The 22,653-nt window shown below is 38.7% G+C and overlaps 1 protein-coding gene and 1 non-coding gene across 3 annotated transcripts; both read right to left on the bottom strand.

Moving 5' to 3' along the window:
• Positions 1 to 24: 24 nt before the first annotated feature.
• On the bottom strand, positions 25 to 22,632 carry LOC117300830 (scoloptoxin SSD14-like). Of its 2 annotated transcripts, none has more exons than XM_033784675.1 (14): positions 22,362 to 22,632; positions 15,603 to 15,793; positions 14,607 to 14,758; positions 13,818 to 13,941; positions 12,942 to 13,009; positions 11,623 to 11,696; positions 10,652 to 10,848; positions 9,888 to 9,975; positions 8,653 to 8,783; positions 7,749 to 7,825; positions 5,586 to 5,741; positions 4,803 to 4,917; positions 3,710 to 3,950; positions 25 to 3,356 (listed from the first exon to the last, which is right to left on the bottom strand). In XM_033784675.1, exons 1-14 carry the CDS (start codon positions 22,438 to 22,440, stop codon positions 3,190 to 3,192), a joined length of 1,860 nt encoding a protein of 619 aa, XP_033640566.1. In that variant the 5' UTR covers positions 22,441 to 22,632; the 3' UTR covers positions 25 to 3,189. The 2 variants fall into 2 exon arrangements, with proteins under 2 accessions (XP_033640566.1, XP_033640567.1); XM_033784676.1 differs by lacking the exon at positions 22,362 to 22,632 and adding an exon at positions 17,672 to 18,005.
• On the bottom strand, positions 20,322 to 20,394 carry Trnat-ggu. Its single transcript has one exon. It is a non-coding gene; the product is annotated as a tRNA-Thr (tRNA).
• Positions 22,633 to 22,653: the final 21 nt, after the last annotated feature.

Here is a 22,653-nt window from a genome sequence, read left to right as displayed (position 1 = left end):
ATCAAAGTTGTCAGAGAATAATTAAAAAACATCATTGCTGCATAGAAATGTGTCCTTTCAGATGCCCAATAAAAGTGAGAAATTACCTTTTTCTTCAGCGATCAACAGCGTTCAATTGCACATAACCAAGTACGTTTTTATGCTCAATTACCAATAGTGTCCAGTGCCTTTAAATTTTAAATTTAAGATATGTTTTCGAAGCACAAATAAATTCTTGCCACATGTCACAGAATATTGTTATGTGGGTGTATTTTTGTTGTACCGTTATATTTTCAGATCATTCATTTCTGTACACTCGTCACCATATGCCCACCCAAGTCCATCTTGTTTTTTGAATCACTTGTTTCAGAACCAAAAACTGGAAAACCCCCACAAAACAGACATTTTGGTTTAGGTTTCGTGTACATACTCGGGCCTTGAAATAGCACATGGCATCCACAGCATTTGCCATGGTGCCCCGTGCTTTTGCTGTGGTGCCCTTGGTAAAGTTCCAATACAAATTTAAGATTTCTAGAGGAAAATTGTGCGCCTTCAAGAGCAAAGTTTAAGGCCTGAATAATACAGTACAGTATGTTAACAATGAAGTAATGGAATAAATATGTCAAATTAGGACATGACCTTACTTTGACCTTTTTGGTTCAGTGGAAGTAGGTCAAATCTTGCGGCCGATTGGTAACTTAGTATTTCAACCGCTGTTTAAGTAAACGGTTAAGTAAATCTAGGAAGGAAAGTGGAGACCCAACTGTTCATTTATTAATTAATTAATTAACTAATACATTAATTATTTGAAATCAAAAAGTCTACCAACTGTGGGAGAGACGGGGAAAGAATAATGAAATACTTTGACAAGTCTGTTTCCAAGATAACCACACAATTGTTCATAATCAACTCAAGCATAAATATTTACCATATCAATCCGCTTTATACATTTTCCCAAATTGTATATTTTTATCACTTTTTATGAAAGTTTTTAACAGAATTGTATATGTTTTCAATGATATGTATGTGAATATTTGTATCTGAAAAGTGTTATTATTAAAAAAACGATGTTCAAAAAATCATTGTAAATGTGATTCTTTGTAGAGATTTATTGGCTCCCTCTTCAATCAAGGCAAATTATACCTTTATTAGTTGGAACCTTTCAGGGATAATAATAAAATAACAAACAAAGTCTTATATAGCGCTGGTATCTGCCAATGCAGATGCTTGCTTGCTCCAAAATTCTGCACTCGGTCAGCTGAGCTCTGCTAAACCATGGCTAAACGAGGCCAAAAGCCACTCTTGGTAAGGGGTTACAAAGAGAAAACATTTAAGAGTCAGTTCAGATAAATATTTGACATGTGCTCACAGTCAAAAAATGAACTTTGTTTATACTTTTTCGAGGTACCCTATTTTTTCTTCGAGGTGGGAGGAAAACCCCAACGAGGGAAAACTCCACGCAGTCAGGTAGAGACTGAAAACGTAATCCACATTCCACATGTAAGGCTTTAGTTCATTAATTGAACCTGGGTACACAGAGGTAAAAGGCACCGACAAAAACCACTGTGCCAACCTGACAACCCTCAAAGAAACAAAAATACTCATAGGAACATTTGTCAGGATGTTTAAATTCTTTATTCAATCATATCAACTTGTCGGTTTTAAGGCTGTGCTCCAGTCTGTCTAGGTTGACCTCAATCATATGAAAGAAAGATAAATTTATAACCAGTTACTCTTCATTTAAATCTATATATCCAGGTATAAATCAATGCTTGTCATCGCAACAACTTCCCTTTTGGTGATATTATTGCTTAATGCAAAGTACAGGGCAAGAAATTATTTAAAAAGAAGACAGTTTTAATTTAAAAGCTCGCTGATAATTCAGTTTATACCTTTCTTCCAGAAAAATATTTGAAAATAAAAAAAGTCATTCAAGAATACTGCATTTGAAATTGAAGAACCCTCAGTTCATCATCGCTTATTTTGGTTGTTACAATCAAAATAACTTTGTGTATAAACTTGCACAAAAGTATTTTGTTTTATTTTGACACAAAAAGATAACTTGACTTGATGAAATGGTGGTTGAACAGATGGTTTTTCTTGACAACTTGATTATTGGCAATAAATTTATAATTCCAATAACCAATGTTGTTCCATCCCTTCATGATGTCTCTTGAACACTAGAGGATTGGAATGAATGTACTCTTTTGATAACGATGTACCAATTCCTTTATGGTATATTGTTTTGAAAACTAGCAGACTGGGGATTAGAATGATCATACTCTTTCTTTACCAACCCCATACCATTTAACTTATAAAAGGAATCAAGATAATCTAATAATATTTCCAACAGTTTCACATAAAAGTATAATTTAGAAATAATATTCACAATAACTCATTTTACAACATAGTACAAGATATTCATGTAATAAATATAAATCTTTTAGACTAAAGTTATTTGCACATGTTTTATAATAATCAAAATACCCATAAAAACCACATATACTTTTCTAATTGAAAAGTACTTTAGAAAGTTTAAGAAGTAATTTTGTAAGAAAATGAAAGAGATCTTTTCACCAGTGCCTCTACCTAGATGAAGTAAGGCTTTTATATTGTCTAAACCAGTTCATGGGGGATGACCTGTATATTCAACAAATTTTCTGGAATGGCATCTGGCAGACACTTAATAGACAGATCCATTAAGCTCTGCCCCCATTGCGTATTGACCAATCACAACCCATTGCGCGACCGAAGGTTCGAAAAAATAAAGTCCGACATGCATGCGTGTGTGCTTGGTGCCTGCGGCAGAGTTGTGCAGAATGGCATTGGAGAGGCTCATGTGTTCTTGCTAACATGTGCGCCGTGGGCGGAGCCTAATGGATCGGTCTATTACAACAGTTTTCATAGGGAAATCTGTCGGCTTGAGACTCTGCTCCCGAAATTAACATAGGCTGGATGCGTATTCAGCTCCACCCAGGCATAAATTGATTTGTAACTGTACCACACGTCACTTGTTTTATTATCGCATGATATCTTTTAGAAACCCCTTAAGTTTTTGCAGAAGCATACAAACAGCTAAAGTAAAGATTAAGTGTTTCATACATAAAATCTATAGGCAGTGGGGTAACCAGCAGGGACAGGGGATGGAGAGGGGGGCGGAGGATGGAGAGAGAGAGAGAGAGGGGGCTATGTTCAAGTACATGTACCTTGTTAATATTGCACTGATTGAGCTCCACTTCTCCGTAGGTCAGACTGAGCGTACATGATGTCATTTTCTTTCATGATGGTATTTACCCTCGCAGCATCTTCGCTATCCATGTCTACTATTTCATGTCCAAGAGCTTGTAAATTCTGACGTATACTTCTTGGAAACTCATCTGTGTAAAAAAACAAACACCAAAAACAAACAAAGTTACGGCATTTTCTAAGTTGGGTTCATGTAATTCATAATATCATTACCAAAAAGAATAAAGTATTATAATAGGTCATATACAATCATCTCAACAGTCATTGCTTTCAACTACAGAAGCTTCTTTCATTTTTAATGGCCACAGATCATTTTTTTCCGCCGCACTGTTTCTTTGAAATGGTCTTCCTGTGCATGCATAGGCTATGTCAGGCTAGTTCTTAACAAGTTTTAAGTCTCTGTTAAAAACTCATTTGTTTGAAACTGCTTATTTGTAATCTGCTTATTTGTAATTGTATCTTTTACTCATTGTATATTTTATACCTTCAACTTCTACTTCGTTAGGAATGAGAGGTGTGTAAACCCTCTTGGATTTCATTGTAGCGTTGTATAGCGTAGACTTAAACGCAAGGAGTTCCATAACGATTTGCGCAATACCAGACGTGATGTGACCACCGCCCTCACCTCCCGTAGCAAAGCGTCTTGCACAGGCTGTGCTTGCGTTCCGACCCATGACTGGCGCCATGTGAGATTGAGGGCGCTTTCCTGAAGCGATGAAGTTTGCCTAAAGTGATTGATAAAAAGTTATTGTAAAGTTTGGTGTGATTCCTGGCTATAAGGCAGTCACAGGTTGAATTGCTTCTGACTGGAACCCCCAAACAAAATAGGGAGATCGAAAATATTATGGCTAGATAGCTCAGTTGGTAAATTGCTAGCATTTTAATTTGGAGGTTGCTGGTTCAAGTCCTGCTTGTTCAACCCAAATTTTTTAAGAATTACCCAGCTAATTTCCCTTGTGTTTTATAACTGCGCAATCTTGGTGGTCCAGTTGGTAAGACACTGCTCTGGAATTGCAAAGGTCGTTGGTTTGAATCCCACTCGAGTAATATGCCTGTAATTTTTTCCAAAGAATATACACAGTGCTTATCACACATCGGTGTAAGTTACAAAACCAAAATTATATTGGATAAAAACCTACTGGATCACAGGCCTTGTTTCAAAGTAATGTAAAGTTAACTATATAATTCATCTCATATGTGCGACCAGGTTATGTTCTTGTTGTATTTTGATAATGTATTGTTGCTGTGTTTACAATTCATAAGGATAAAAAACACTGTTTAATTCTAGTTAGTAGCTTACTAAATATGAAGTTCAAACAAGAAATTTAGTTTTTCTGTGAAAAGTTTCTCTCTGAAATATAGTAATATTAAAGAAAACAAGCCAAAACTTTTATTGTGAAAACTGTACATGGTTTTTGCTACTTTCTCTCAACTTACACAACAGCTCAAAATAGTTTCAAAGGTTTGTTATTTCATGTATGTGATTGATAAGACAGAAAACTGTCTACAACTATTTTGTCATCTCTAATAGTCCTGTAAAATACCTAATAACTAATTTTAAAATAATGTTAACGAACCTTGCTTTTGTTTGAGGTTAACTCCTTCCCAAGCCAATTAAAATCATCCATTTGATTGTTTAGAATGACTTCACTAGGAGTCATCAGCAGAGATCCAAATGCTGTATTTATAGTACTGGGGTAAACAAAAATAAAACAAAATGATTAAAACATCAGTACCTAAATAAAAATAGAATTACAAACAAGTGTCATTAAAAAAGCAATCAATCATTAAATCAATAAGTACCAACCAATCGTTCAATAAATAAGTAAATAAATCATCAATTAATAAGTTAATAAGTCAATACAAAAGTCAATAAATCTATAATAAACCAATCGATCAATAAATAAATAAATCAATCAATTAACTAATAAATCAATATGTTAATCAAGAAACAATCAATAAACCAGCCAACCAATCAATAATGGACCTTTCAATCAATTAATTAATAAATCGATACGTTTATCGATAAATAAATCAATCCGTCATTTAGTCAATAACTACAACAATGTTTAAAGGTACAAACATACATTACGTACGTTTTTAAGTAATTAAGACATGACCAACTGTATGCTTAGAACAGAAGATCCGCAAAGATATGGATTGGATGAACAAAAAGTAAAGCTTGTCGATTGCAAACCCCCTCATTTGCATAAACATCTCATTTGTATAGATCCCTTATTTGCATAGAACCCTCTCTTTTGCATAGACCCTCATTTGCATAGAACCCCTCACAGCAACAAGTGTCATTTCGAATCCACCCCAGTCCACCCAGTTCAAACTTCTTTGATAATAAAACTTACCTTGTCACAGACACCATGTTGTTATCTTTATCAATGACTGATATATGACTGGTACCCTGTGTCTTTAGTATGCTTTCAGCATAGGAGAAGTAATAGTATGGTGAATGAGTCATATTATCTGTAATGTGTGCATAGAGCAGTTCAGCATTGCTTTTACTGTAAAAGAAATAAATGATAAAAATAAAAATGAAAACTTGTAAAATGAACAAATCCACAAAAGTGCTCATGGCGCTAAACACAAACATAAACGTAGGCCTATACATGTACAATAACTCAAATGTAAGTGTATGCCTAAGCTAGGATACATGTGGTAGAGAAATACAAAATGGTACATATCTCTAAAAAAGCATAAACAATGAAGGGTAAACAAACAAAACCATTTGATTAAGTACTTGATTGAAAAGATAAGTCTCAAGATATGTTTAAAACTAGGTGAATCAACATCGCGTGTAATATTTCCCTTTGAGGTGACCCCCCCCCTCAGCCCCCCCTTCCCCCACCAACAGTGCGGCTTCCCTGGGGGTGGGGGAAGGAGGGCTGAGGGGGGGGGGGGGTCCTTGGGGGGTGGAACCTGGCTACATTACAGTTTATAGTTGCATGGTTTCTGGCTTGCAGCCCTGAACAAAGACATTGTTAAAGAAGGAGGACTACCAATATTAGGCCTAGACAGAGCAACTGGCATGTAAAACCTGGGCCCAATATTATAGAGCTGCTTAAGCAGAGAATGACAAACAACTTTCAATTAAGCAGATATGAGCAGGATACCAGTCACAAATTTTACTTGTGACATGGTAGTTTTTGCACAGGCTGCAAATAAAACATATGACAATAAATGACAAGTTCAAATGCAAACTCAAACTCGAGCAGTAGTGTTTGAGGATTAAAACAGCAAACACAGGTCAAAATATAAGCATTGAAGTTTAATGACAAATTCTGCTCAGTTTCTCCTGAAAGAGAGACAACTTCCAAACAAAAACATGAACATAAACAACAAATTCAGGATCATTTTCAAGCAATAGATTTAGATCAAGATATATCAAAGTCAAGCAGAAGTGTTTGAGGATTAAAAGCAATAAAAAAATAATTATATTCATCAACAAGATCAGGTTAGTTTCACTTTAAACTGCACAGGTTGCAAATTAAAACATGACAATAAATGACAAAATCAAATGCAAAATCAAAATCGAGCAGTAGTGTTAGAGGATTAAAACAGCAAACGCAGGTCAAAATTAAGTTCAATGACAAAGTCTGCTCAGTTTCTCCTGAAAATGTAACAACTTCCAAACAAACACATGAACATAAATGACAAATTCAGGATCATTTTCAAGCAATAGATTATGATCAAGATATATCAAAGTACAGCAGTAGTGTTTGAGGATTAAAAGCAATCAAACACAGGGCAAAATACAAACAATTAAAGCCGGCACGGTTTTAAAAATACTACAATTTGAAAATAAAAACATGACAATAAATGACAAATTCAGAATCATTTTCAAGCAGTAGATCTTCAAGGTTAAAAACATTAATCAAAATAAAAACAATTCTGATAACATATCACAGAGGTCATGATCTGAAGCAACAAATGAGACCAGTTTGCATCTTATTTCATGGAATTTAAATACTTCATAAAAAAAGGGTTTTTGAATCTTAAGTAATATACATTGGATGCAAATGAATGTATTTTCAAGGAGTATAGTCACAGGTGAAATGTTGACTATTCCAAAACATATGAAACGGAAATACCAAATTTTACATTATTATATTATGCGACAACTTATGAACGAAATGCATTCGATATTTTGTTTATACCATTCATCCTTGTCATTTGAATTTCTGTTCACAATTAACACAAAAAAAACCACAGAAACTTGCCACTCCACACTCTGAAAATTCTGAAGCGCCTTCTGAACATTCTTGCCCGACATGTCTTGAACTTGCCTTATTTGGACAAACGGTCAGAAAACAATTATTTTGGGAATGCAGCATTATTACTATTGGCAAGCGCCTATCCAATATTAGATTTTGGATGATATGTGACGCTTTTTTGGAAAGCCATTGCGAAGCATCTGACAATTTGTATAAATATTGATGGGTGTCTCTACAATACTACATTTTAGATGACATCTGACGCGTGTTCCACCAATCAAATGACAACAGTCTTACCTTATCATATTCTGAGTGTAGTTGACAGAAGAGGAGTCCCCAAGACCAACTTCCTGAGCTTTGACAAATTTTAGCGCCTGAAAGTGAAGAAGTAAGAATTCAAAGTAAGCATTATTATTTTGGGTGTCATGGCTGAGTGGTTAAAAGCATCAAATTCAAATTCTGGTGGTTTTGTCATCAGAGTTTGGGTTCCGGCCGTAACATTGGTGTGCTTGAGCAATATTCTTTACTATAATTGCTGTTTACTCCACAGGGAGCTTAGATGGTTGAAGGAATTACTGAAATGGCCCAATGACCAGAGGTAATAGTTTTGGAAGCGCTTAGATACGCCCTCCAAGTGTGTAAAGCGCTATATCAAAACTTGTTATTATTTCATTTTATCACAGCATGCAAAAGAAAGATCTCATTTTCCTTTGTGCCGGTAACTCCTCGAGCCGGGCTACGTCCCGTAGCCTTAGATCTCAAGGGTCTTTCTCAGGATCCTCGCTGTTCCCAAAAGCGCTGCCTTCTGTAATAGATCTACCCTCACATTTGTCCCTATTTCATCTAGATGTTTCCCCAGTGCTTTGGGAATGGTGCCAAGTGCTCCAACCACCACGGGGACTACTTTTACCTTCACCTGCCAAATCTTACGAAGTTCCCTGGCCAGGTCCTGGTACTTCTCGATCTTTTCCATCTCCTTCGAAGCTACCCTTATATCACCTGGCACCGCTATGTCAATGAGATGACACATCTTCTTCGTCTTATCTAATAGCACAACATCCGGACGCCTATGTTGTATAACATGATCGGTCTGAATGTTAAAGTCCCATAGGATCTTGACCTGGTCGTTCTCTACAACTTTCTTTATTATTATTATTATTATTATTATTATTATTATTATTATTATTATTAATATTATTACCTCAATAAAACGATGATAATATAAAGCAGTATTTTGATCAGCCTGAGTCACGTTGTATAACTCTAGAATATTCATCAATGTAAGAAGCATCGGACCTCCGCTAGGCTGGGGTAAGGTCACAAGATTGTAATCTGAAGAGAAAGACACAACTCTATTGAAATAACATTTTGAATTGACGAATTGCTAGAATTCTAGAATTTGGTGGAGCGGCAGCACAATAATCCAGAGGTCGCAGGTTCACGTCCCGCTCAAGTAAATTTTTCTTTGCACGACCTTAAAGCCATTGGACCCTTTCGGTAAACACTATTGTCCAAGGCCCACACTTTGTGTATCACAACTTCTATATCAAATAACAAACCTGTGAAAATTTAGGCTCAATCGGGCATCGGAGTCTGGAGAAAATAACGGGAAAACCCACCCGTGTATCCGCGCGTTTCCCCGTGTCATGACATGTGTTTAAAATAAATCCGTAATTCGCGCTAACGAGAATTGATATTGTTTTACTGTTTTCTCAAAAAGTAAAGCATTTCATGGAATAATATTTCAAGGGAAGTCTTTCACCACTACCTTCTGTAAACCCTGTAAGTTATTTGTAAATCTGTGATTTTTTTTCTTTTTTTTCTGTACCGAAAGGGTCCAATGGCTTTAAATCATTTTGAATTGATCACTTGTGCTTTTTATATTACTTGACCTTTGAAATAAAGCTGAACTCTGCTGTCGCTTCCCAGGTTGTATCGTAACCTTGGATGTGATCCCTGGCTACATGGCACTTAACAGTTGTATGGCTTCCCACTGGCACCCCTGAACAAAGATAGGGCTATATAGATAGGTTGTATGGTAACCTTGGGTGTGATCCCTGGCTACATGGCACTTAACAGTTGTATGGCTTCCACATGGCACCCCTGAACAAAGATAGGGCTAGATAGCTCAGTTGCTAGAGTGCCAGCACATTCATTAGAAGGTCTCAAACTCAAGTCCCGCTCTAGAAAGTTATTCTTCGTTCGACACAAAATCAAATAAACTAATACAATTACAATCTTACATGTAGATGAGTGAAGGCAAACACTGGTTTAGGTCCCAAAATTAGTAAAAGATTTACTCAGTTAGTTTCCCTTGTGGTTTTTTACTTTATATTTTAAATATTGTGATGTTAGAACACAATGTTGTAGATAACATTGGGAATCTGTGTAGTAAATTAACCGTCAATGACAGTCACTGACTGCAGACAGACTCACCCCTGTAGGTTGTAGTTATAGGAGCCATGTCTCTTGTCTTGTAACCTCTTAGATCTGCCATCGTCATATTCCCTTCAAATTCATTAATCTGAAGAAGAAAAAACCCCAAAGCATGTTAAGTGACCTGAGGTGGTTTTCACAAAGAGTTAAGACTAGTCTTATCTCGAGTTTGGACGAGTTACTCAACTCATCCTAACTTAGGACTAGCCATACGTTTTTAATATCTCCGAGGACTAGTCTACATGCGCAATATTATAAGACCTCGATATCATGATTATTATTTAAAGAAACACGTTGCCTTGGATCGGCCGAGTTGGTCTTTGAAAAGCATTTGTAACCCTTTGTTATAAAATACATATGATTAGAAAGTAGAATATAATGATCCACACAAGTATAACTCGAAATTGCGTGGTTTTCCTTTTACCTCGTCGACTAATACGGTCGGCCATTTATGGGAATGGCCGACCATGTTAGTTCGCTTAGTAAAAGGAAAACCACCTTTTACCTTGTCGACTAACACGGTCGGCCATTTTATGACCGACCGTGTTACTGTTAGTTCACAAAGAAAAAGGAAAACCACACAATTTCGTGGAAAATTTGTGTGGATCATTATATTCTACTTTTAAAATATCTTTCTAATCAGATATGCATTTTATAACGAACGGTTACAAATGCTTTTCAAAGACCAACTCGACCGATCCAAAGCAACGTGTTCCTTAACAAAAAAACAAACAAAAACAAGGCAACTAATTACTGAACCTTACCATATCTACGATTTCTCGAGCTGTTTTCCCGGTGTACAGCTCTTTCACCCCATTGCTAGCAATACGCTCCAGTAAGTCAGCGTACCTTCTTCTGTACATTGTATCTCCCGCAGTTAAGGGATTCCCAAGTGGCATGAAGGCTTTCCGTAGATTTCTTGCGGCAGGTGACGACATGTCAGTTTTCATGATACTTTGTTCTGTAGGAGCAAATATAAATGGATAAGGGTTTTTGATAATGGAGCATTCCTAAGCTCTCATTTATTTAAAAACATCTGCTCTTCTATATAAAGGATTTGAGGCATTGCATGGTGAGGTATCAATATATATTTGGTTTGCTGTAACACCATGTGTGTATCTACTTGCCAGGTAGAGTTTGTTCTTAGAGCACTGTCTTTCTTTATTCTACTACCGCGGAGTAGATTTATCGGATGTTCCGGAGAATTCTCAGTTCTGAAAAGAACTGTCCTGCTTTTTAACTACTACCCGGGCGGAAGGTATAGAAAATTGACTGAGACTACTACTTTAGCTTATAGGAACGTAATTAACTGCAATATCGCAGATATGTTTTCAATCAATAAGGAAATACTATTAATAACTTTTATTTGTGTAAAAAGTTTTGAATACCCTTATCTAGTGCTTTTCTGAAAGATCCACAAAAAGCTCTAACTCATCTTATGTCACAGTTGGGAGCTCCAATTTGTATAGTCGCTTTGTTGCAATGTGGAGGTATAACAAACAAACTCCCAACTCCCAGCGGGACATCAAAGCATTGACATTTTGAGGCATGCCGTCAATGGCAGTTTTAGTTGATAATTATGAAAAATTCAGAAGTGTACAAATATTGAAATTACACTTAAATTGTTAACAATAAACAATATAAAATAGCACTTGTGTCAAAAACAAATTCGCTCAAGTAGCTGTTTACAAATGCTGAAAGTCTTGCAAGATAAGCAGAAGTAATCTTGACTTACCAAGAGAGCCAGTCACTTTAAATCCATGTCTAGCTGCATCAATTGCTGGTTCAAAGAGCTCCTTCCATCTTATTCTACAACAGCAATAGAGCAAAGTAATTCAAATATATCTCTCTGGAACAATCTACCTCTTCTTCTCTGCCAAGCCTCATCCGCTAGGTCTTTCAAACAACTACTCAAAACTCATCTGTTCACTTCGTAATTCTTTTTCATTGAACTGATTACCCTGCATCTCTACCTTAGTTAGTCTTACATCGTGCAATTGTTGTATAGATATATTGTATTCAATTTTTGTTTGTATTTGTATAAATATCTTGCTACAGCGCCATGAGCGTCATGCCTGATGGACCTGAGCGCTCTATAAGAGGTCATTAATGCAAAGCAAAGTCAAGGATGGTTTGCACAAATGAAGTCAAGAGTTTGGTCTCAAGAAACCTGATAAGAAGCATGTATTATTAATAATACTGGTAAAGGCCTGGCAATGAGACAATATGCAATATACAAAAAAGATGGCATTAAAGCCATTATACACTTCCGGAACAGAAAACAAACAAAAAGTTCACAGATTTACAAATAAACTTACAGGGTTTACAGAAGGTAATGGTAAAAGACTTCTCTTGAAATATTATTCCATGAAATGCTTTAATTTTTGAGAAAACATTAAGACAACTATCAATTCTCGACAACGAGAATTACGGATTATAGTAAACACATGTCATGACACGGCGAAAAGTGCGGAAACAAAGGTGGGTTTTCCCGTTATTTTCTCCCGACTCCGATGACCGATTGAGCCCATATTTTCACAGGTTTGTTATTTTATATATAAGTTGTGATACACGAAGTGTGGGCCTTTGGACAATACTGTTTACCGAAAGTGTCCAATGGCTTTAATCATACTGTGAATAAGGAACAACACAATAATAAACAAAGCAAAGATGAAAGGTTTAGAGGAACATTAGACTTGAAATCATTGCCTCCAAAGAAGATATTTCCCTGGGTTCAAAGAGTGACCCCAAGGTAAAGTCGAGCTTTATGATGCACTCATTTTTAAATAGATGCAGTCCTTACAAAAAATGGAGAAAAATTGCAAGTCACACTAAAATGACGTAAAATGCTATTTCATTTAGAACCTTCAAATTCATTCCCTTTTTAAAAGATATTTAATCAGAGTATCATGTTTGAATTTCCTGGCTATGGCTAGATGGTCATGGTGACCATGCATTGAATCACATGATGCTCATAGCAACACCCTTAGCAGCAGCCAAAGCCTTAGCCGTAACCACCCTTTCGGACATGAATTATAACAGGATTGTGCTTACTTTCCAAATTTCTCCCAAGCTCTTTTCATGCCATGGAGTTCTCCTGGTACAGTCACTGCCAAACCTCCCTGAAACATTAAAAAGAAACTGTTGATATCTTGCTTACCACTTCATATCAGGGCCCAATCTCATAAAGCTTGAGTGTGCCGGTCACCAATCTAAACTCGTATATTTGCCAAAATTTTCTTAACAAAGGCAATGGAGTGTTGCATACAGTGCCGATGGTTTATTAGACTTCAAGTGAGTGCGTCACTGCTTAGGTTTGTTGCTAGTCAGTGGTCAATCCCGGTTCATCTAAAAAGTGCGCACTCAAACTTGCTCTGAATTCTTGAGGCAGAGGAAGAGATTGCAGAGATGATTGAAATGTATCATTGGGTTGGGTGTCATGGCCAAGCGATAAGAAAATCAAATTTAAGTTCTGGTGGTTAAGTCATCAAAGTGTGGGTTCGAATCCCGGTCATGACACTTGTGTCCTTGAGCAAGATCCTTCACTATAGTTGCTTCTTTTCACCCGGAGGTAAAAATGCATACCTGCATGGGTAGAGTTTGATATTGTGTTTGGTAAAACCACTGGAGCACTACAGCAGCTCAAGGCTGTATACTCCCCAGGGAGCTGAGAGAGATTAAAGGGACGTAATTGGCCCAATGACCAGCCGTCAATTTCACCAAACTCATCCAAACTTGGGAATAATCTTAAGACTTTAGACACGTATCCATCGATGTTAGGATGTATTGATCCAATTCTAAGTACTCGTCTTAACTCGGGATTAACCCTAGTGTTTTGTAAAATTGGCTGCAGGGCACTAATGTAAAGCGCATTGAAACGGTCTTTACAAAATGTGCCATAAGAACTAGATACTATTAATACCAACTCACCACAAGGGAAGCTCCAGGTTTATCGACAAACATTGTGGGTTGGGACCCTTCAGGGGCTGTACCACGGAAGTCAATACCAGTATATGCTGCTGATTGGGCATCCAAGACCAGCATAAAACCACCACTGATAACAACAAAAGAAATCAAATAAAAACAATCAATAAACCACAAGGGAAATTGACAGGGTAAATATGTAAATAATTAACTAGACCCGAGACTTGAACCTGCAATCTCCTGATTAACGGGCACTCTACCAACTAACGTGACTACATGTACCAACTTGGCTACAATGTATGTAGCCCTATGTTGGAAGTCTTCGGGGTTGCCAGTTATCTAGAAGCCATTCAATCTGCGACTGAAGTAAAGCCAGAGATCGCAACCGAGTTTATAGTACAACCTGGATTCTGACTGGTGACCCGAACAAAGATGTTGACAAAAAAGGGAGATTGCCTACAATACATTGTAGAGGTACATATAGTTTAGTTGATAGAATGCCAGCACGTTAATCCAGAGGTCACAGGTTGAAATTACGCTGTATTAAATTTTCATTTGTTCCAAGTTCGGCTCAACATATGAGCATACCCACGGGGAAAACCCCCTCGCCCCCTACCCCAGCTCTTTAGTAGGGGTAAGCACGAAAACCATGGAGTACAAACTACTGGGGCGTCCCCTTGGCTGTATTCAACATGGATAACAGATAGGGCTTTCATGTGTTTGATAACTTATTCTTGAGGCTTATAAATGCATCCATGTTATTATTATTATCGATTTTGTGACAGTTTGACTAACCCTCCAAGTCCAGAGCTTTGTGGGTTGACTACTCCTATACATAGCATAGCAGCGATGGCAGCATCCACTGCAGATCCACCTCGTTGTAGAATAGATACACCAGCAGCTGAACAGACACTATTACCAGTAGCTACTGCACCATGGGGTGGCACCTACAAGAAACACGATCAAATAAATATAAGGTCTCAATGTTAAGATAAAGTAGTAGGGTAGACGGCCATAGCTTTCGATCCAAACCGGATCTTTTTCAGAGGCATAACGAACAACATATCCATTTATAGCAAAAAGAAGAACAAAGGATTAAAGAAAAGGTATCCAGAAACACTATATATTTTTAATACCATCCTTGTCTCTGCTCCTGCTATTCCTCAAATGCCCATTGTCAGTTAACATCCCTTCATCTTTATAGATGAGATAAAGAATATTGTTTGGTTTTACCTAAACACCGATGTGAGAATTAATGGAGAAAAGCACTATATACTTGGTACTTGAAATCGTTAGTCTTGTGGAAAAAACCTGTATATTACTCGAGTGGGATTTGAACCCATGACCCACTGCCATGACCCAGGAAAAATTATAATGCATGTCCGACCTGAAAGCTGTAGGGGGAAAGGACTTGGAACGTTTTCACCTCTAGCCTTATTCAATGCAGGATTCTTCCTCTGTGCTATACACAGATACAGAGTCCTATATATATATGTAGGGCTAGCCTTATCTCTCATTTTAAAAATGCAACATCCAATATAATAATAATAATAATAATATTTGGGGCTAATCATCTTACTCGCAGCTAAGAGCTGAATTGCGAAGGACGCGGCTACAATGTGTTCGAGAAGCAAGCATGCAAGGGCGCCTTTGGCTGCCAGCCACATCAACCCATTATGGCCACGGAGCACAGCCAAGATGGAAAGTGTTTGATTTTTCAATGTTGATGCTCATGACCAATGTAAATGCAAAATAATATGCATCATATATTCAAATATGCAAATTTAATACCTGTGGTTCTCCAATGAGGATGGTGATTACCATAGCAGCTGTGATAGCCAGGGACACCACTACAGCTGATAAGATGATGACCTTTAACCCATCGAAGCCAAAGATGGTCTCAGCATGGATGGACTGCTGGGTGTTCAGAGGAACTTTCTCTTTCCTTACAGACTTCTGAGTGTCGATCAATGATGCTTTATCTGAAATCAAAATGAATATTCATGAGCTCGATTAGCTTGAACGAAGAGACAATACATCGACCCAATGTCATAGCACTGCCAACCATTTGGTGCTTGTGATTGAGGAATAACATAAAAAGCTCTCTAATAATTCTAGTAATATGTTCTGAAAATAGTAGTCATTTTGATGTAAATGGCAACACCAGCAGAGTCAGTGACACTATCAGGGAAACCGTGTACTGCAAATAAATTGAGTGGTTTCCTGTAGCTTGCAATGCTATCATGATCTTCACAATCACCACTATACAGAAATGAAATTGGATTACTAGATTATGGGCTGGTAAAATAACAAGTTTGAATAGGGCAGGACTTGAACCTGCGACATCAGAATGAATGTGCCAGTGCTTTACCAATTGGTCATCAATATCTTTGGGTGCGTTCGTTGGGTCATCCCCGGTGCGTTAGAATAGCTTTTGACGTCATTCCAGGGTCTCACCCATGGCAGGCCCCAGTGCCCCGCTTGTGGAGTGGGTCACTTGGGGCTGGCCCCAGGTAAACGACGTCACCAGTGAGTGGTCGTTCGTTTAGCTCTTGTCAGGGGCTCACCCGAGTGAGCACCACGAGGTAGACCTAGGGAAGCTAAACGAACGCACCCTTTATTCGGGGTGCCAGTCAGAAGCCATTCAAACAGTATCTGCTTTGTGGTCAGAGATCACAGTCACCAACGTTTTTGATACAACTTGTGAAGCGGCAGCAGAGGGATCACCTTGAGGGGATGCAACTTTTAATTTCAAATGAAGAGCAGTAAACCAGGTAAATTTTATATTAGTTTTTGGTTGAGCAAAGAAAACTGTAACCTCTGATCCAAGTTTTTATCTGATCTGATCTTCTGTACTTTTTTTTTTTCCTAAGGAATAAAAAAACATACACTACAGAGTTAGAAGATAAGTTAGAGCATGGTCTCTTTGGTTAGAGAAAGATCATTGAGACCACCAATTCTAATTAGAATCATCCGTCTCATTGTAACACGTGTGTATCTCAGGTTCAAGTGATGAACCCCTTTTCCCTACCACTCCCATGAGTGTGCCTTATCTTTATGGTTGTAAATACAGACCCTGTAACATTTGTTTGCAAAAACAGAGTGACCTAAGTGCATTTAAGAGCCTTTTTGTTTGCCAGGTGAGATACTACATTGCAGGCCTCGAAATAACACACAGCACCATACAATGCGATAGCGAAACCCTCTATCCTCCCGATAGTCGTTGCTCCGGTCTAGAATCTTCAAGAGGATTGAGGGTTTTGACTATTGCAACTTAAGACACCACAGCACTAGCCATGGTGCTCTATGATTTTGCTGTTGTGCCTTATCAAAGTTCCAATACAAATTTACAATTGTCCTCGTACTATACTTTAAAGGCGCCCCTTTACGAGTGAAATTCAGGGTCTGCACTGGCCATATGGACAATACAAATTATAAAAACAGCTGTAGGAGGAACAAGGTCGGAGCAAAATTTGATAAAATACGGACAGTGCTATGTAAAATCATGGAGCACTAAACTGATGTAAGACTTTCAATGTTTTGATTCTTTGGGCTGTTTACAATTTGTGCCTGCAGGAACAGATTCTGTGCACCGAGGAGTCCAACCTGGGCTACATGTAAGTTATACCATGGAGGTAGATGGTTCCATGAGGTAAACATGGTCTCCCAAAGAGCAAAAACTAAACCATGCGTGTAGCCTACATAACATACACACTGACACTATCGTCTCTAGGATACAAAATGCAACAGCCGACAGCCAGCAAGATGTTTCATCAATCAATAACCATTTAAGAATGCCAGTTACAAACTAGAAGTCCATTCCCTTGTCCAGTGTGTTCCTGAACTGAAAAGTAACAAACCTTTGGTGTTGAACTCCTGCTCTTTACTTCCCTCCTCCTCCATCAGTGTTGAATATCCCGTGGCCGCCATGACTCTATTCTAACAACAACCCCACAGCAAAATTCAATACTAAAAATTTAACCTTTTGAAACAACTCTCCAGCCCTTGTGTGGAGCAAGAGACAAACGAACACAAACCAAAAGATGCCTTTCTTTCACTCAGTCCATCGGAAAATCTATAATTCAATGAGTTTTTTTTAGCAAAACGAGCATCAACGTAGATATTTTGGCTTCAATATGCAACAAAACCATAGAGCAAGCCAATGCTGCTGCAGCCAGTATAAAACCACTGGGTTGGTTGAATACCCGTCATCCCTATATCAGCTAACACTAGGCCTTACAGCACAATTATTATGTTAATTTATACACAGTTGTGTATGTTTAGAGCATACAGTACCACCAGCATCTGTCCATAGCAGTTATGGTTGAATGGTTTGACGGATGGAGTGATGGATGGAGCACCAATAAAGCACTGACCTAATAAATGTTATTTTTTGTACACATGTAATCACTGCACTTCCAGGGGTAAAAAAAAGGTATAGAAACTGCAAAATTCACTGACCTACATTTGTAAAGCTGTTTTAATGTATTCTGTTGCTGTTCCCAGCGTCAAAAATAGAGTCAAATGTTCAACACAGCGGAAATAAAGAATTTAGTATGCAATTGCACAACCTGACTCAATTAAGTATCAATCTGGGAAGAAAAACCTGACAAAATGCACTGATTTTTCCTAAAATGAAATTATGCTGTCGTCTTTTACAAAGAATTTTAAGTACTTTCCCGGTCTCTTTCCAAGACTAGTGCTAGGATTTCGAAATGTCAGGCCATTAACTATTTTTTGCAGGTATAAACTTAAATTTTTTAAAATAAAGTGGTCTACATTGTCACTTCCAACACTTCTTAATCAAGTCCATATTTCAGGGTGTCCAAATTGCTCTGCACAGGCTTAAAATGTTGATAATGTGGTTTACTTACTGTATCATGGCCGAGCGTATAAACGCACCGGATTCAAACTCTTGTGTTTCTGCTCAGCAGAGTGTGAGTTCGAACCCCCCAGGCGTGACAATTATGGCCAAGACCAGGGCAATGCTATTCCATGCCTGGAAGAGTGATGAGAAGGGACTTTGATTTGTCTTTATAAGGGATTCTTCACAAAAAGACCATTGATTTGAACTGGACAAGAAGGTAATTTTTATTTCACGCAGTGATCATAAAAAAGTTCAATCGTCAGCAGACAAGGCGCATCGAAAGATAAGATGGACCAGCGTCTAAAATGTCAGATAAGACATGTGTTATCCGCAGGAAAATACGAGTTTGTTGAATTTAGCACATTAAGTAAAAATATGACATAAAACATTTTAAGACTTTTAATTTATCAATGTATTGATCAATTTTACCCGAGTCCCAAGGTTTGTTGACTTTAATTATGTGACAAAGGATTCAGATTTTTTGAGATAAGAAATGTTGTACACAATTGTGTTAAATTACGATAAGATTGTCTACCGTACTGGGTTTAGAGTGGCACAAAGGTGGTCGCATAGACTTGGTACAAACAGTCCCCACAAACTTCTAATTTTTTTAAAACATTGTGACCAGAGTAAACCATGTCTCCTCCTCACTTGTTGGTCCAACCCCCTTGGAGGCAGCCCCATCCCCTTGGAGGCAGCCCCATCCCCTTGGAGGCAGCCCCACCCCCTAGGAGCCAGCTCCAGTTCTAATAGACGGTAATTGGAAACAAATGTTTGGGGTGTTTAGGGTTCTTTGTGTCACCTTGTATTAAATTTGATAATTTCATGCAAACAGTTTAAACAGTTTAAACTGTTACTAAAATTCTGGTAGTGAGTGTGAGTCCCCATGTATTGATAGAGTGAATAGCTCTTTAAATTACTCAAAATACATACTAGTATAAAACCTCTGTTGGTAACGAGTAATGGGGAGAGGTTGATAGTATAAAACATTGTGATTAACGGCTCCCTCTGAAGTAATGTAGTTTTCGAGAAAGAAGTATATTTCCACGAATTTAATTTCGAGACCTCAAGTTTAAAATTTGAAATCAAGCATCAGAAAGCACACAACTTCGTGTGACAAGGATGTTTTTTTCTTTGATTAATATCTTGCAACTCCGACGACCAATCGAGCTCAAATTGTCACAGGTTTGTTATTTTATGCATGTTGAGATACACCAAGTGGGAAGACTGGTCTTTGACAATTACCAATAGTGTCCATTGTCTTTAAATGGTCATGGATAGAACTAATCGCAAAGGTGGACTGGGGGACCACCCAAGTTGGGGTTTGGGGGGGGGGGCGGGAACTGCCAGATTTGGTCCCCTTCAGGACAGACCAGGCTGGTTTCTCAGACTCCCCTGTAGTTTCCTGATCCTACAAAGGCCATGTAAATCTCATATTCTGTAGCCTCCTACAGAAGCCATCTTAAGCTGCGTTCTCTTTGGACTTTTGGATCTGGTAACTTACCGGGTTACCGGCCCGTTAAGTTAACAGCTGTTTACACTTGGATTAATTTGTATCCGGTAACTTAACAGGTATCAATATAAACCACAAGGGAAACTGACTGGGTAAATTTTGAAATGATTTTTGGGGTTGAACAAAGAATTGACTAGAGTGGGACTCTAACCAACGACCACCGGATTACCGTGCCGGCGCTCTACCAACTGAGCTATCTAGCCCTATATTGGCGGTGTCCCTATTTTGTCAATATCTTTGTTCGGGGGTGCCAGTCAGAAGCCATACAACCATGGTAACTAAAACAGGGACGGCACAACTCTTCGTTTTGAATCTGACTTCAAATACCTTGGATCAACTCCAGTGAAACAGACCTGAAGATTCGAAAAGGACAGGCGTGGTCTGTGCTCCACAGCATGAAAAAGGTGTGGTCATCAACGCTGAGTGCCCGGCTGAAAAGATCACTATTTGTCGCAACAGTGGAGTCAGTGCTACAATATGGAGCTATGACTTGGACCCTCACCACCAGGATGGAGAAGTCTCTGGATGGTTGCTACACCAAGATGCTGCGTATGGCCCTAAACATCCCCTGGCAGGACCACGTGAGAAACTCCAACCTGTATGCTGGCTGGCCAAAGGCTACAGAGAAGATCCGTCAATGCCGCCTCAAGCTTGCTGGGCACTGTATCAGCCACTCGGAGCTTGCTGCTTGCCCAACCATCCTCTGGGAGCCCACCCGAGGCAAGGCTTCTCGTGGGAGAAGATGTCTCTCCTTCGTAGACACACTGAAACGAGACACCGGTTTGACCAGCGCTGAGGAACTACGCTCACTGCATGCTGGACCGGAGCATCTGGAAAAAAATCACTGAGCAGGCTCGAGCTTCTAGATGGCGCTCAACTTGATGAATGAACAGGGGCCTTTCTCAAACCTCGGCTTGGGCTCTGGCTCAGGCTCCGCGTGTTGTGTACTCAGTTGGAAATGCAGACTGCTTTTAATCTGAAATTTTCGGAGCAGCGCGTATTGCACACAGTTGTTCGAACATCATCATTAGAAATAAGTCATGTGACAGTATTGTTAAGTTACCGGAGTGGTGCTTTCGCATTGGACTTCTTGTCACCTGTTTGGTTAACATTGTTAAGTTACTGCGGCTCAAAGCGCCGTGGCGGTAACTTACTAGACCGGTAAGTTACCGAATGTTCGTACTTCGACTTAATATTAGATAGCACTTTGCAGCGGTAAGTAAAACTAGTTTAAGTCCAATGCAAACACGGCTTGAGATTCTGTAAACCCCCTGCAAAGGCCATACATAGATTTCACAGTCACAAGTGTTTCTGATTAGCAGAGTGTGGGCTCGAGTCCCAGTCGTGATACCTGTGCTGTCCTTCGGATGGGACGTTTAAAGTCGTTGGTCATGTGTGTTGTGTAATGTACAGTGTAAAAGAACCCAGTGCACTATCGAAAAGAGAAGGGGTGTTGGCCCTGGTGTTCCTGGTTCGATTGACTGCATATTGCGCCACTGTAGACCCAGTAATTTTTTTTCGAAATTTTGACATTATCGGTCACAATGTTCGATAATGTCAAAATTTCGAAAAAAAAGCGCCTATAAAAAATATACCGATGTCAACATTTCGAGAAAAAAAGGAATCTAGCGCCCCAGTCACTGGGTCTAGCGCCACTGTACCTTTTTAATACCTTTACACGGTGCTTTACTAAAGGAAAAGGTCTCATACTTCAAATCATCTCCACATACCTTGCAGGAAAGAAATACTGTGCACTTTGATGTTGATACGCCCCACGAGGCCAGGGGTGATTAAATTAAGTGCTATATAACATGGAGGTATTTCTCCATGATTATATAAGAACCCAGTATTATTTTTCATACATATTCTCAGATTCGCTGCTTCCTGGCCTAGGGTCATATTCTATCTGTAGTTTCCAGCCAAAATGCAATGTTTATTAGCACAGTTTTGAGTGGCTCCCTGCCTATTTTCAACATTCAACTAAGCAGAATTTCTAAGCAATCTGGCCCTGGTCAGCAGACTAAAGCAGTAGCACCACAGTCTACAGAGGAAAGCTGCCACATTCTACCTCCATCCATGCTCCAAGCTAGCTGAGTTAACCGTTTTAAGAAGAAGGAAGAAGGCGAAGGAGAAAGTGAAGAGAAATTTATACTACTACTAGTAAACTCACCTGACACATACTCTTCCAGTTCGAATTCCTCCGTCGATTCACCGCCATTTAATAAAGCTTCATACTTGAATTCATTCATGTTGTCAGTGACCTCAAAACCCACCCTTTAAACCGTCAAGTTGTGGTGAAAACCACCATGCTCTTTTCACTGAAACTGAAAGACACAAGGCAACGAACATGTTGTTTTCCTACTCGGCCAAGTGGACAATGCCGTTGAGTTTACCAGTCCATCCCACGAGAGCTCCACACACAGTAGACGGCGGTGGACGGGTGGACGGATGGCCGAACAGCT

Source organism: Asterias rubens, chromosome 16, assembly GCF_902459465.1.
Source record: "Asterias rubens chromosome 16, eAstRub1.3, whole genome shotgun sequence".
Taxonomy (NCBI): domain Eukaryota; kingdom Metazoa; phylum Echinodermata; class Asteroidea; order Forcipulatida; family Asteriidae; genus Asterias; species Asterias rubens.
This window is presented reverse-complemented; position numbering and strand designations above follow the sequence as displayed.